The sequence below is a fragment of the Garra rufa genome, chromosome 8 (genome assembly GCF_049309525.1).
Source record: "Garra rufa chromosome 8, GarRuf1.0, whole genome shotgun sequence".
In the NCBI taxonomy this organism is placed as follows: domain Eukaryota; kingdom Metazoa; phylum Chordata; class Actinopteri; order Cypriniformes; family Cyprinidae; genus Garra; species Garra rufa.
The window spans coordinates 51,624,825-51,640,421 of record NC_133368.1 but is presented as its reverse complement, the minus strand read 5'-3'; the positions used below and the strand labels follow the sequence as shown (position 1 = coordinate 51,640,421).

The following is a 15,597-nucleotide window of genomic DNA, read 5'->3' as shown; positions in this document are numbered from 1 at the left end:
AATGGAGGGACAGAAACCTCACAGGCTTCATTCAAAACATCTTCATTGAACCAAAGTCTTTGTTTTGGCTGAACAAACCCTTTAAATCCATTCCACACGCAGTTGTGGCAGGAGATGCGAAAGAAGTCTGTAGATTGAGTCACGAGACAGCGGCACGTTCAACAGGTCCCGTATACGTACGTTTGGTCTTGAGCGGCGTGACGAGTCGGCCACATCAAAGAGAGCAGAATTATCCCGGATGGAGCGGCGGTGGAACATTTCCTGGGCTGTAATTGCCGTGTGACCCGAGGACAGACGCGGGAAGGATCGGTGTGGCAGTAAGTGCGCATTAAGCGTCAGTTCGGCAGCCGTTTCCCGTCCTCACCTGTCCCGCGCTACACAAGCAGCGTGTCACGGTGAAGAGGAACACTGTCGCTGCTCGCTGACACATCCTAAACCAGAGCGGCATCTTTCCCCCGCTCTAATGAGGATGGAACAGTGTCCGCGCGCCGCTGTCACGTACCGATGAAGGCTCCTCTCCCGCTCGGCCTCCGGGGACCTCATTAGGCTTTTTTTCCAGCGTCTCCGTGCAGGAATCACATCGTCCTTAGGGAGAAATGTAAATAAACGCGTTTGTCACTTAGCTCCCTCCCATTTTGCTTTTTCCAGGAAGAAAAATTGCATCGCGAGGCTTAATTAGTAAGCGCTGCCATTACGCGTTCTTTATTATGTAAATGAAGCGGCCGAGCGTTCGGAACCGGCGTCTCGCAAGCTTTGTGCCAGGTGTTTTCTGGCTGAATGCTGCCGGTGCTTTTTTCAAAAGAAAAAGACAACTGTACTGTGAAAACGTGGGACGAGCTATAATTATTTGACAGATGATTTTTTTTTTTTCTCCCTCCCCTGCGGTCCGCGGCTCGAGTGACGCGGCTACTTTGATTTCCTTTGTCCAGGCTGAGCTTGTGCGTTCTCTAGGATTCTCACGTCTCTTCCCGAGAACTTGATACCCGGAAATCCGGAGCGGTGACTGCGCTTCTCCCCGGGGGTTAGCGCTTGATTAATATTGAAAATCTATAAGTCTTGGCCCTTAGCGGCAGGTGATGGCGGGTTTATGAGAGGAAATGTGGAATGTTAATCTTGCCCACCTGCTCCCGCCGTCCTCGGGAGCGAGGGAAGATGATGAGGGAGATCTGGGAAGGATTATGGCTTGGAAATTGACAGTGACTGAGGAGGACGAGGCGGCCGTCCATCCAGGGCTTGGCTTGACTTGATTTATTCTGAAGGAACTTTTCGCCGTGTCTCTTTGTCTGGCCTGAATCCCGAGTTGTCAGCCAATGGGATTCTCTATCGGCATCACCTGTCCGTCACGTCTTCATTTTTTAGTGTTGAGAACAGATTTGGTTGCGATATGAGCCCTTCGGTTAATCCAGTGATGACTTTGGCTCATATTTGACTGTCGTATTGCCATAGATGTTCCACGTCCAAAATCTAAAAAGTCAAGTCAGCTTTATTTCTGTAGTGCAGAAAACTAGAATCAATGATGGAAACGTAACTATTCAGATTGAGCTGCAAAACGGCTCTAAAGGACAATAATGTCATTCGGACAAATTCAGTTCAGATTCAGTTCATCCATTTGAAATTAAAATGTTTTTGCAAAATATTGATATTGCATAAAATAAGCATTACTTTTGTTTCGGCAATGGTCATTTGACCCTGGAGCACTAAAACTTGTCTTAAGTAGCACAGGTATATTTCTAGCAATAACCAAAAATGCATTGTATGGGTCAAAATGATCTATTATTTTTTTATGTCAAAAATCATTAGGATATTAAGATCATGTTCCATGAAGATATTTTGTAAGTTTGTTACCATAAATATATCAAAGCTTAATTTTTGATTAGTAATATGCATTGCTAAAAACTTCATTTAGACAAGTTTTTTCTTAATATGTAGATTTTTTTATTTTTTTTTTGCACCGTCAGATTGCATGTTTTCAAAAAGTTGTATCTTAGCCAAATATTGTCCTATCCTAACAAACCATACGTCAATGGAAAGCTTATTTACTTTTTCACAAATGCTCATTTGTGACCCTGGAGCACAAAACCAATCTTAAGTAGCATGGGTATATTTATAGCAATAGCCAAAAATACATTGTAATTGCAAATCAAAACTATACATTTTTCTTTTATGCCAAAAATCACTGGGATATTAAGATCATGTTCCATGAAGGTATTTTTAGTAACACGCATTGCTAAAGACTTCATTTAGACAACTTTAAAGGCGATTTTCTCAATATTTGGATTTTTTTTGCACCGTTTTTTGCACCATACATCAATGAAAAGCTTATTTATCCAGCTTTCAGATTACGTATAAACCTCAATATCAGAAAATTGACCCTTATGACTGGTTTTGTGGTCCAGGGGTCACATTTATGAAACCTTAATTAAAAAAAAAAAAAAAAGTTTTTTTTTTTTTTTTTTTATTCTTTACTTGGTGTTATATTATAATGGCGTTAAAAACAGAAAACTAGTTAACATCACTGCATGTGTGTTTCTGGAAAAAAAAACAGCAAAGTGACATTTTCCATTTTATTTTCTGACCAACTTAATCAATCTCTGCACATTTTGTCCTGTTTTCAAAGTCATAGAAATGCTGTTGTGTGTTTTCCTTTTGGTCCAAAAGTGGTATTTGTTGCACTATGTTGATTTTCCAAACTATGATGACTTCTGCTTCTGAGAAACTGTACTCAGGGTCCATCTAGACCTACATATGCGCCATTGATCTCCTAATATTTTCATTTGAACTTGTTGATTAGTGACCAGCAGTGTCATGTTCATCCTATAATGTGATCACTTCCTGTTCTCAAGGAGGCGCGTCTGACTGTGTGCAGGTGTTGAGTTGAGGCTGTTGCAGGTGCAGTGTTTCCCATTATCCTCTCTGGTGATGTTCCTCCTCTCTAACTGGCCAATAGTGTAGGCTAATGTGTGGAGAAGCGTCCTGTTTAGTGACAGCAGCTCTCGTCAGTCAGTCTGTAAGTGAGCGGCGTTCAGGTGTTGAAGCGTTGATGGCGCGCGTCACGCTGTGATGTTGGCTCTGGGTTCTCGGGGAAGGTCACGGCTCAGTTGTTGGCAGCGGCTCCACCCGTGCGCCCTGATGTGTTGACGCTTCTCGCCCGCTCGCGCGTCGCTCGCACCTCCGCCCGTCAATCTGCCGCGGCACCTGTACGCGGGTAATAAACTAGTGCGGCGGCTCAATGACACGCGTGTCAATTTAGGTGGTGTTTTCGGCACCCTATTGTTCCTCTGAGCGATCGCAGAAACATTCGGGAGAAATCGGTTTTAATGCGGGACTCGCGGCTGTTTGCTCACGTTTGTCAATAAAGCAGCTCGTCTGATGTTTCTCATCATCTTCTCATTATTAGGATATTACGTGCTCCTGCGTTATTACTCGTCGCAATCCCTGTTTTCTGAGGACTAATGTAACGCTGTTCGGTGAGCGCACGCTCTGAGGAGCTTCACTGCAAACCGATATTAGCTGCAGAAGTCCGTCTGTCCGTCCCGCGCGGGAGGAAATCTTCATCTCGTCTCCTGGAGTGTCATAGTTCACACGCACAATTGAAATAAATTGATTATGGGGTGAGAGATTTCCAGCGTGTCGTTTATCAGCGGGGCAATTATTCCAGAGCGGTGGAAGTGTAAAGATGTGAGCCTGGCTAAATGAGAATTTCTCTTTAATTATATGTAAATTACAGCTTTTCAGATGCTGCTGCACTCTTTTAGGGGTATTTTTTCTTTCTTTATTTCAGGTGTTAAATGTACAATTAAACGAACATCAAACATTCTGCTAGAAAATGTGTCCTTGTGTTACACAACGGTTTGCGATCACAGATTTAGTGTTTTTTGTTTTTATACATTCAGTAATATTATCAATTTAACTGCAGTTTATTGGATGAGAACAAAATTTGAACTGAGCTGAATAATGACGCTGTTGTCTACTTTTAAAGTTGAAATTTGTTTCATAATTAATGAACTGTAAAAGCGACACCATTATTGAACTGAATTGAATCAACATTAAACTGAACTATGACGCTTTTGAGTTCTATAGAGCTGCTTTAGAGAAATGAAGAATTAATTTTTTTTTCAAAACCAATTAAATTTGCAACATCAATGCTGTTATTAAGCTGAATTGATTCGGAATGCATATTGTGACTCTTTTGATTCAGAATGGAACAGGTTCGTAAATCATTTGCGAATTTAATGATTCAAATCAAATGATTGGCGATACGCAATTTGAAGTCCCAATATAAATCTAATTCAGATTAGGACTTCAGAGCGGGTTCGCAAATCTTTTGCTTTAGGTTGGAATTTGGAGCACCGAATGCGAATCATTTGATTCATGTTGAGACTTTGGAGTGCGTATCTGGACTCATTTGATTTAAATCGGAACAGGTTTGTGAATCATTTGCGAATTGAATAATTCAAATCAAATTATTCACGACTTGAAGTTCAGAACGTGGATCACAAATCATTTGGTTTATATCCGAACTGTGGAGTGTGGATGGTTAATCATTTGCTGTGGGTTTGTGAATCTTTTGCTAAATATCTGCTCAATATTAATACGGAACATCGGAACACAGATCGCGAATCATTTGATTCGGATCGAGACTTTGCTGGGGGTTTGCAAATCATTTAGGATCCGGATTTTGGAGTGATTTCGCAAATTTTTTTTTTCAGATTTTTGTTTTCTTAAACAGTAGAAAGCATCAAACCAATAATGCAGTACAGTTATAAAAACACAAAGTATACACAAATACAAATCCTTTTAGAAAATGAACAGTGGATTTACAATAGTAAAAGAATAGTCTACTTTGTCATTCTTTAGTAGTAATACTTAGCATGTGTTTCACTTTATTTTTACCATTTTTATCTATTTTTCTTTTTTTAGAATGTGAAAGGGAAGACTTTGCCAATAAATGAGCTTTCTGATTGAAGTCCTTGAAAATCAAAAAAGTAGTGCTTGAAAATTTCTTAAGTCCTGGAATTTAATTTTACAGTATCTGTTCGAACCCTATCGTTATTGAACTGAATTGAATCAACACTGAACTATGAATAACTGAATTATGACACCTTTCCTAAGTAGAATTTTGAATTGGTTTTCTAATTGAACTTTGCAACATCAATGCTGTTATTGATCTGAATAATGACTCTGTTGTCTTCTATAGAGCTGCTTTCCAGCAGGAATTGAGTTGAATTCATAATTAATTGAATTCCGCCGCAGTAATTTTCTGTTTTGTTAAGATGAAGCTGCTTTGAATCTGCATTGTATAAAGCGCTTTACAAATGCTTGACTTGTGTTGGGCATCTTTAGAGCGTTTAATCTGAACACCTCTTCTGTGCCCCGTTTAATTTGACATGTTTAGTTGACAGGGGAGCGTCCGTATGGAAATGAACCGAACGCACGGTTGATGTGGGGAGCGTCCGTATGGAGACGAGCTTCTGGAGCGTCGTGGCAATTAGAAGGATTGCATCCGAGTGAAAAGCGCCCTGCAATTATCGATTAAAGCCACTCGAAATAGCGCTCGCGTGTGACCCGTCTCCACGGACCGGCGAGCTGCGGGTGTATTTTTGGGGTTGGGGGTGAAGGTAAACCGCCCACGTCTCCCCCCCGATTCCTCGGGCTGTGGCTGTTTGGCTAATGAAGAGCTCAAATTAGCCAGTGACGTGCCGCGAGCGCAGCCGAGCGTTCTGACTGGCTGAGAGCTGCTGACATCACGCCGGCCAGCCGTTGATTTGCCGCTGTCTCTGAGGCTGCGGGCGAGAGTCTCAGCCATGGGCTCCGGCAGTTAGGCGCAGACGGAGGAGCTCTCGCCGCAGACCGAGCCACAGAGAGGAGGAGGAGAAGAGAGGAGAGGAGGAGGTGGAGGAGGAGGAGGAGGGGCGCTTTAGGGTACTATGGAAACTAACCCTCTGACCGATGGAAATAATGACCGCCGACATGCGGCAGGTGAGTGCCCACAGGTAATGCGCCAGAGAGAGTTTGGCTGCTGAAACTTTGCTCCAGGCGGTTTGTTTTGGCTGAAAATGGGGCTTGAATGCGTGATGGAGGTTGAGACGTGCTCCGGCGCGCTTGCGATCGGGTGAGGTGAGGACATCCGTGGCTCGCTGCTGTGATTGTGATGAGCGTTTACTCTAATAGAGCACTTGAGATGCCTGATGACTGCTGGTTTGTTGTATTTCACTGTGCACAAGTTTGATCTGTGTGGATTTAGAAATGCTTCTGATTCACAGAATGTCAATTAAATGGGTTTCTGATGTCAAAAGTGTTTTCATGCACTCTGTTAATATAAAAATCAAACATGCTTCTATTTTATGTAGGCATAATTGACTGAAATAATAATGATGTTGTTGCATCACAGATGGGTCTTGTGTTGTTAAAGATGCTGTGGTTATGAATATATGAAGGAATAAGTGTTGATATCATATGCATTTATTAATGAACAAGAGCAGAGATTAGACTTGATGACATGATATCAGATGTAATTGTTCCTGCATAAAGGATTGCGGTTGACTTGCGACAGCAATCGATTTGTTGAATGTGAATAATTCCCAGGTTTGAGACGTGGCTGAAATTGGCAGCGTCTCGTATCACAAACGCACGCAGAACAAGCAGCTTATTTGTCTACGCTGACACGATCGATACGTGTCCGACACCAACACCTCCGTCTCATTTAGACGCCAGCTTTTGGCTGCGCTGGGGCCGTGAGTTCAGATTGATAGTGCCATCAAACTGTGTTTTCTCTTTCCTGTTTCATTTTCCCAATCCTCCTGTCAGCAGTTCCCAGCGCGCTCGACCGCGAAGCGCTCGACGTCTCATTCAAACATCGTTTCTGTCTCGCTTCGGCTGCTGCACGCCGGACTATTAGTGGATCCTCAATTGCTCTCAAACACCAAACAGGCGCTTTATGTGCAAACAAACACACGGTGATGTTTGAGTTGATGCGAACTGAGATGAAGAGTTTTGTGTTTGTGCGTATCTAAACTCTTCGATATTATTTGTGGTGGTCTTCAACTCTTTGTCCTGGTGTGAAGGCGCTGTGGTGTGTCTGTAAGCGTATGGCGTCTCCAAATCCTGGCATGCGTCCCTTTCCTCCTCTTTGTCCCCCGTCGAGGCTCCATCTTTGCTGGATTGGGCATCCGGCTCGCGTCCGGAACGAGCTGTTTCTCTCCGCATCGCAATCCGAGCGTTCAGAGAGAAAAGAGTTCGCAGGATTCATTTTGAGAGATGTTTGCGAGCGCAGTGTCACTCCCACACGCAGAGATTTGACAGCTACCTTGTGCAACATTATTGCCTCTGTGTGTGTGTGTGTGTGTGTGTGTGTGTGTGTGTGTGTGTGTGTGTGTGTGTGTGTGACCGATGACAATGCGCGCACACACACCCTGGGGCTACAGATCTCATGAATATCAATCAGCCGCGGCCATCAGCCTCTTAAATAATGCAGCAGCGGCCGGCTGATAAATGCACTACATTGTCAGCGTGGAGTGTTTGCTTAGCTGTGCCCTCCGTTCCACACACGCTTTCATCTCACAGGAAAAAAGAGGCTGCTTTTCAAAGCGGTCCGGCGTGCTGCTTCATCAGAGGTCAAAGTGCGAGGCGTCTAATTTCAGCTCTCACATGAGTTTGAGATCATTAAGCGAATGCAACTCGGAGCCCGTTTTTTTCTCTTGTATTGTTTTTATGCAACACTTGTCAGGTTGCAGACATGGCATTAAAACTGCCGCGGTTTCCTGGTGTTGACGTCCTGATCTGTTGTGTGTCTGCAGGTTCCTGAAGGACATGAGCTCTGCGTCGGCGGCCCGCGCTGCAGCGATCGGGCTCCGGGGCCGGTGAAGGGGACATGGGCCGCCGTCTCACGTTCAGCACATGCGACCACACGCTCCGCAGCGCCACTGAAAGCCACGAGGGTTCGGTCTTCACGGCAGGGCCACATCAGCCGACCCGCAGCGCGCAGCAGAACATCGGGTAACGGTGCTGCTCCTGCGGCTCCACGCTCTTATGTTTATCGCCTGTGTTGAGTTATAAATGCACTGCTGATGGTTTTCCAGTGTAAATTACCTCATTGTTGCAATCAAACTGATTTTTGACCGTAGTATTTGAGCTGGTGTTCATTAGCGAATGAAACGAAATAGCTTCTGATGGCAAAACACTGAAAACTAACTGCACTGGAATGAAACATTAAGGAGAAACACTGCAGGTGGATAGGGTACAAAAATAACTAATAGTTATCGCTTTGCCTACCCAGTTGATTGATTACATTTATAATTGCAAGCATTTTTTGTATTACAAGTTTTCTAAATATGCAAATGAGCCATTATTTAATGAAATATGTGCTCATTTGCATACATTTCTAGTATTAAAATTTAAACACCGGTGAAGTCAGTGTCAAAATTCTTATGTTTTTTGACAGAGTCAAATTTTGGAAATCTCATATTGTTGAGATTATCAAAAAATACTTAGAACAGACAGGAAACACTATATTTTTACTTTTGGGGAATAAAATGTATAAAATCAAGCTAATATATGAACAAATCCCTCTATAATAATCTTCAGGATATAGACAGGAACACAAATGTAAAGTGTGGTGTGTGTAAGTGCTGCTGAAGTGGAGATTTATGGCTCAGTGTAGGAGAAAAAACTCTTGGTTTTTAAAAACCTGTATTGTAATTGAAATCTATTGACACAAATAGATAAAGTGCTGTAAAAAGACTTAACAGTGTCTTTTGGGTGTTTTCTTTCCACTAGTCTGAAAAAACACTACATGAAACACCAAAAAGCCTAAAATCTCAAACTTGACAAGTGCATGAAAAAGCTGTGTTTTTGTCTGCAGTGTCTCTCCGAAATGCGTGACTTACATTAGATAAACACTACAAGCAAAAACACTTTTTTTTTAATGCAATTTTTGTGCTATTTGGCTTTTCATGAAGTAAACATCCAAAATACACATTTATGTTTATTTAATTGCACTTTATCTATTTGCGTCTGATTTCAATTCCAATGCGTATGCCTAAAGATTTATTCTCTTACAAACACCAGATATTAGTTTTATTCCTATCTGTATTCTGAAGGTTTGTTCATATTTCATTTACACTGATTTATACAACATTTCACTCCTAAAAACAATGAAAATACATACATATTACAATACATATTTAAATATAACCGTTAATACAAAAACTGGGAAAGTACTCTGTGTTAAGTATCTTTCAAACAGTGTTCACCTGCAGTGTCTTGCCTTAAATAAAAATAAAGATTATTATTGCACAGGTGCGCGGTGTTGCTTCTGGACAGTTTCCCAGAACATGCAAATAATTCATATTTAATGAATTTTAAATTTGATGACGTTTGTGGATAGGTAAACGATTATTAGAAATAGCTTTTCTAAGGGCAGAAATGTGTCACGGAGACCATTAGAACAGCGTTCTGCCGTTTTCAGAGTGTTTTTGTTCCTCGTGGCTCGCTTGGAAGCGCGGTTTGCCTGCGTTCACAGGTTTGTCGTCCGTCTGGATAAGGTGTCATCGCTCCCGCGTCTCGCTGGGGATTTGGAGCGTCACGCGTGTTAGAAATCTCACTCTGAGCTAACGTGTTAATGAAAGTCTGAGATTGGTGTAATTCTCATTAGCTCACTTTGCTCTTCAGACTCTGGGCTCATAATTGTCGGAGGTTAATTGGTTTGGGTAACGGCGCTCATGTATAGCGTCTCCCTGGAGAACTCGAGCGCGTCACCGAAGACGTCATTGCGTTTTATATAAGTTTGTGCTATTTTAGTACATATTGACGAGGGGGTAATTTGTAATTTGTGAAAAACACTAAAGCTTCTGTGAGAGACATTTACGTGTTTAATGATGCACTTCAAGAGCAAACAAATCGGATGGTTCTTTTAACTATTAGTGGATTTTTGTTGCAGTCGCATCGCATGTTAGAATAATTGTTTGTGTTTCAGCTTCCAGGCTCTCGGTCGACGCTCCAGGTAGCCGTGTCTGATGAGGATGTCTGATTCTAACGGCGAGACTATGAGATCGCAGAACACCTCGACCGCAGACGAGCAGAGCCGCACGCACCGGGAACACTGCAGCGACGACAGGACGGACACGCAGGTAATGACGTCACCTCAGATACGCCTCTCTCCTTTATGCATTTCAGTTAAAGCCTAAAAACAACCACTCAAAGCTTTATGAGAGAGAAAGAGATGAAAACAGACATGGAGAGTGTTTGTGTCCAGATCTGTCCTTCATCTTACACTGAACATGAGTTTATTAGAGTACAATTATATGACTTAAATTCAAGAAATGAGCACAAGAACGTATTTCTAATATATGATATAGTTGAGCAATATCACACCAGTGAGAGAGCCGTTTCTCCCCAATATCCGCACCACTGCCATTATTGCAACAGTCCAGTAAACCAGAAGTTTATATTGTGTTTTAGACTGTTTTAGACACAATATCGTCTGTTTTGCTCAATTTCACAAATGAAAGTCGTTCCAATCAAAGCCGCATTAGAATTGTTGAGTCTCGGTTTAACACAGCTGTGATTCGTTACTGATTGAATCCAGTTTTGAATGAATCGAGTGAATCAGTGACTCATTTCTAAAGAGTCATTTCAGCTCTCTCTCTCTGAATGACTCACTGCCACCTACTGGTGCTTTATATTTCACTTCATAATACATAATTTAATATTTTAATATAAAAAAAAACATTAATTCACATCTAACCCAGTAATATGGAAACCAATTCCGCCACTGAATAAAAATAAAAGAAGGTTATTGCAACTCTTCTTACAATTGTGAGACAAACTCAATTGCGAGTTATAAAGTCAGAATTGTGTGATATAAACTTGCAATTCTGAGAACATGTCTTTTTTTTCTGCTCAGAACTGGACTTTATAATTCGCAATTGTGCATTTATATCTTAAAGTCAGAATTGCGAAATGTAAACTCGCAATTGCAAAGGGGAAAAAAATCTGAATTGTGAGATAAAAAATTGCAATTACCTTTTTTATTTCTTATTTAGTGATGGAACTGGGCTTCTATACAGTAATGATTTGAATCGAGTGAATCAATGATTCAGTGACTCATTTCTAAAGAGTCATTTCAGCTTCCTTTTCTGAATGAATCAGCAGAATGAATGATTCAATGACTCGCTCATTAAGACAGTGACTCACTGCCACCTACTGGTGCTTTTAGTTTCATAAAAAAAGATATTTTTTTTATATTCATACAGAAATAAAAAAAGTTCTAAATTCACCTCAGTAATATGGAACACAGTAATATGGAAGTCCGTTTCCGCTAAATAAAAAATAAAGGTTATTGCAACTTATCTCACAATTCTGACTTTTTTTCTCAGAATTGTGAGATATATAACTTTTTATATTTCTTTTAACTATTAGTGGATTTTTGTTGCAGTCGCATCGCATGTTAGAATAATGTGAGATATAAACTCGCAATTCTTAGAACATCTGTTTTTTTTTTTTTCTCCTCAGAGCTGGACTTTATAATTCGCAATTGCGAGTTTATATCTCACAATTCTGAAAAGTCAGAATTGCAAGACAAAAATTCGCAATTGCGAGAAAAATTTCAGAAATGTAAGTTTATAACTCGCTATTGTGCATTTTATATCCCAAAAAAGTCAGAATTGCGAGTTAAAAAGTTGCAATTAACTTTATTTTTTATTTAGTGGCAGAAATGGGCTTCTATACAGTAATGACTTGAATCGAGTGAATCAATGATTCAGTGACTCATTTCTAAAGAGTCATTTCAGCTTCCTTTCTGAATGAATCAGCAGAATGAATGATTCAATGACTCGCTCATTAAGACAGTGACTCACTGCCACCTACTGGTGCTTTTAGTTTATATTTCGCTTCATAAAAAATAATTTCATATTGTAATATTTAAAAAAGAAAAAAGACATTAATTCACATCTAACACAGTAAAACGGAAGACAGTTTCTGCCACTGAATAAAAAATAAAAGTTCTCACAACTCTGACTTTTTTTTTTCTCGGAATTATCTGATATAAACTCCCAATTGCAACTTATAAAGTCAGAATTGCGCAATATAAACTCGCAATTCTGTGAACATATCAGTCTTTTTCTTTTCTCCTCAGAACTGGACTTTAAAATTCGCAATTGCAAGTTTATATCTCACAATTCTGAGAAAAAAAGCCAGAATTGCAAAATTTCAAAGTTCAAATCTCTCAATTTTGACTTTATAACTCGCATTTGTGCATTTATATTTCAAAAAAGTCAGAATTGTGAGTTTATATTAAGCAATTATAAAAAAATATTTGACAAAAAAGACAGACTTGCAATTGCGAGAAAAATGTCAGATGTGAGTTATATCTCTCAATTCTGACTTTATATCTATATTTATATCTCAAAAATGTCAGAATTACAAGAAAAATCTCAGAATTTAGAGTTTATATCCTGCAATTCTGACTTTATAACTCGCAATTGTGCATTTATATTTAAAAAAAAGTTTACATAAAGCAATTCTGAGAAAAAAAAAAAGTCAAAATTGCGAGACACAGACTTGGAAAAAAAAATCTGAATTTTAAGACAAAGTTGCAGTTACCTTTTTTATTTTTTATTCAGTGGCAGAAATGAGCTTCCATCCAGTAATGACTTTAAATGATCTTTGGGGGAGTAATTTTTCATCTCGAATTGTTGTGCAATTAATTACCGATGAATTAATCACTACATCTAATTAATTAGATTAAAAATTTGAGCTCTACTATTAACATTATTCTACATGGTGCTCACCTTCAATAAACGCATAGATATGAATGAAAATATAGCAGCTGTGTCATTATTGATTGGTGTTTAATTGACGGTTCGCCCCCTGCAGGCCGCTAGGAGCGATGACCGGCGCTGTATTGTTGCTATATTGCACGTATTGATCGCTGTAGTCAGTTCTGTCCTTCAGAAGCGATTGTGCCGTTGTTTGTGTGGAGAGCAAGGGTCAGCGAAACAAATCAGCGCAGCGATCGTTGTGCTTTAGAGCCGCAGCCCAGAGCCGCCAATCAATGGAGCGTAATTGTGTTACGAGGAGCGGCAGACGAGAACACGGCGCTCAGATGTAGAAGGTTAATCTTTTGAAGGTTACGCCGCTGCGTCTCTCTGTTCTGTGATACGGTGACATTTCCTCCGTCCAGACTTTCGTTTGGTTTCACAAGCGTCTCTCTGGTCTCTGGAGGAGGAGAGAGCGGATGTCCGAGGCGATCGGCGGGGTCCAGTGAGCCACAGCGAGGAGCTTTACGGCCATCTGTCTGTTTCCTCCTGTCGCAGATCTGGTGTGTGTGTGTGTGTGTGTGTGTGTGTGTGTGTGTGTGTGTGTGTGTGTGTGTGTGTGTCTCTGTGTGTGTGTGTGTGTGTGTGTGTGTGTGTGTGTGTGTGTGTGTGTGTGTGAGTGTGTGTGTGTGAGTGTGTGTGAGTGAGTGTGTGTGTGTGTGAGTGTGTGTGAGTGTGTGTGTGTGTGTGTGTGTGTGTGTGTGTGTGTGTGTGTGTGGACAGGACTCTTCCAGCATGGTCTGTCGTTGAGGATCTGTGGCCTCGTTCCAGATTGAGTCTCTCGGGGAATACGGCGTGTTCAATAGCCAATTAAAGCTGAATAACCATCCGTCATTATTCAGTAAAGACACACTGCGCTTATTAACAATCCGCCACTTCAACTGAGACAAAAGACACGCCAACAAATCATCTACTCGATCACTGCAGATTTTGTACCTATCTATATATATATATCTATGTGTGTGTGTGTGTGTGTGTGTATATATATTATTATATGTGTGCATTTATATTTCAAAAAAGTCAGAATTGTGAGTTTATATTAAGCAATTATAAAAAATATTTGACAAAAAAAAAAGACACAAACTTGCAATTGTGAGAAAAATGTCAGATTTGTGAGTTATATCGCTCAATTCTGACTTTATATCTCTATATTTATATCTATATTTATATCTCAAAAAAGTCAGAATTACAAGAAAAATTTCAGATTCGTGAGTTTATATCCCGCAATTCTGTCTTTATAACTCGCAATTGTGCATTTATATTAAAAAAAAAGTTTATATAAAGCAATTGTGAGAAAAAAAGTCCTATAAATGTGTATATAATTATATACATATGCGGGTGTGTGTGTGTGTGTATGTATATATGTATATATATGTGTATATATATATATATATATATATATATATATATATATATATACACACATACATACATACATACATACATACATACATACATACATAAATATGAATATAATAAGATAATATGTATAAATAAATATACTGCCGCTCAAAAGTTTGGGATCAGTAAGATTTTTAATGCCTTTTAAAGGAGACTTTTCTGCTGATTGAGGTTGCGTTTATTTGTTTAAAAATACAGAAAAAAAACTATAATATTGTGAAATGTTAATGCAATTTAAAAATAGTGGTTTTCTATTTTAATCTACTTTAAAATATAATTTATTTCTGTGATGCAAAGCTGAATTTTCAGCATCATTACTGCAGTCTTCAGTGTCACATGATCCTTCAGAAATCATTCTAATATACTGATTTATTATCAGTGTTGGAAACAGTTGTGCTGCTTAATATTTGTTTGGAATCTGTGATACTTGTTTCGGATTCTTTGATAAATAAAATGCTAAAAAGAACAGCATTTATTTAAAATAGAAACGTTTTGTAACAATAAACCCCTTGCTTTTTCTCTTTAAAAGCAATTAATACTTTTATTCAGCACGGATGTGTTAAATTGATAAAAAGTGGTAACAAAGGCTTATTGTTAGAAAAGATTTCTGTTTTGAATAAATGCTGTTTTTCACGTTTTATTCATCAAAGAATCCTAAAAAAAAGCATCACAGGTTCCAAAAACGTACTGTTTCCCACATGTATAGTAAAAGTAATAAATCAGTATATTAGAATGATGCTAAAAATTCAGCTTTGCATCACAGAAATAAATTACATTTTAAAGTATATTAAAATAAAAAACTGTTATTTTGAATTGCACTATTTCATAATACCTTTTTCTGTATTTTTGATCAAATAAATGGAACTTTGATGAGCATAAATTACTTTTTAAAGTCACGCTAATCCCAAACTCGATATATGCAGTGATCAAAAACATTTACATATTTTAATAACTTAAAAGTGCAATAACTTAACGCGTGTGCGTTAATATATTCTAATAATTTAATATATTTTAATTTGATATATAAAATATATGTATACATTTTTTAATATTATTTTTTTTACACAATTCCCCCCGGTCTCAGTGTCATTCATAGTGATTCAGTAATGGGTTTTTCATCCTGAGGGATCACGTTTCTATTCTATTATATTAGCAGAAACCTCGAGTGTATCCTGGAGGAGCATTTGGAGATGGCGACAGTCTTTGTTCTGGTGTCTAATGAAGGAAGATGGCGGCTGCGAATCTAATAATGTCTTTGATTGACACTCTCGCCTTTATTAATCCAATCAGTGTCCGAGATATTTTCATAACTCGCAGGACTGCTTTAGTGCTAGCCAATATTCCTGTGGCCACTAAACGCTGGTGTGATGTTTAATGATGT

General features: G+C 39.3%; 1 protein-coding gene across 1 annotated transcript in view; it reads left to right on the top strand.

The window, feature by feature from the left end:
• Positions 1-5,664: 5,664 nt before the first annotated feature.
• The window catches only part of LOC141340494 (R3H domain-containing protein 1-like), a 51,086-nt gene continuing 41,153 nt past the window's right edge, over positions 5,665-15,597 (top strand). The window contains exons 1-3 of the mRNA XM_073845485.1: positions 5,665-5,979; positions 7,797-7,995; positions 9,974-10,127. Of these exons, the coding sequence (XP_073701586.1) occupies positions 10,014-10,127 (114 nt within the window). The 5' untranslated portion in view covers positions 5,665-5,979; positions 7,797-7,995; positions 9,974-10,013. The remainder of the gene's footprint in view (positions 5,980-7,796; positions 7,996-9,973; positions 10,128-15,597) is intronic.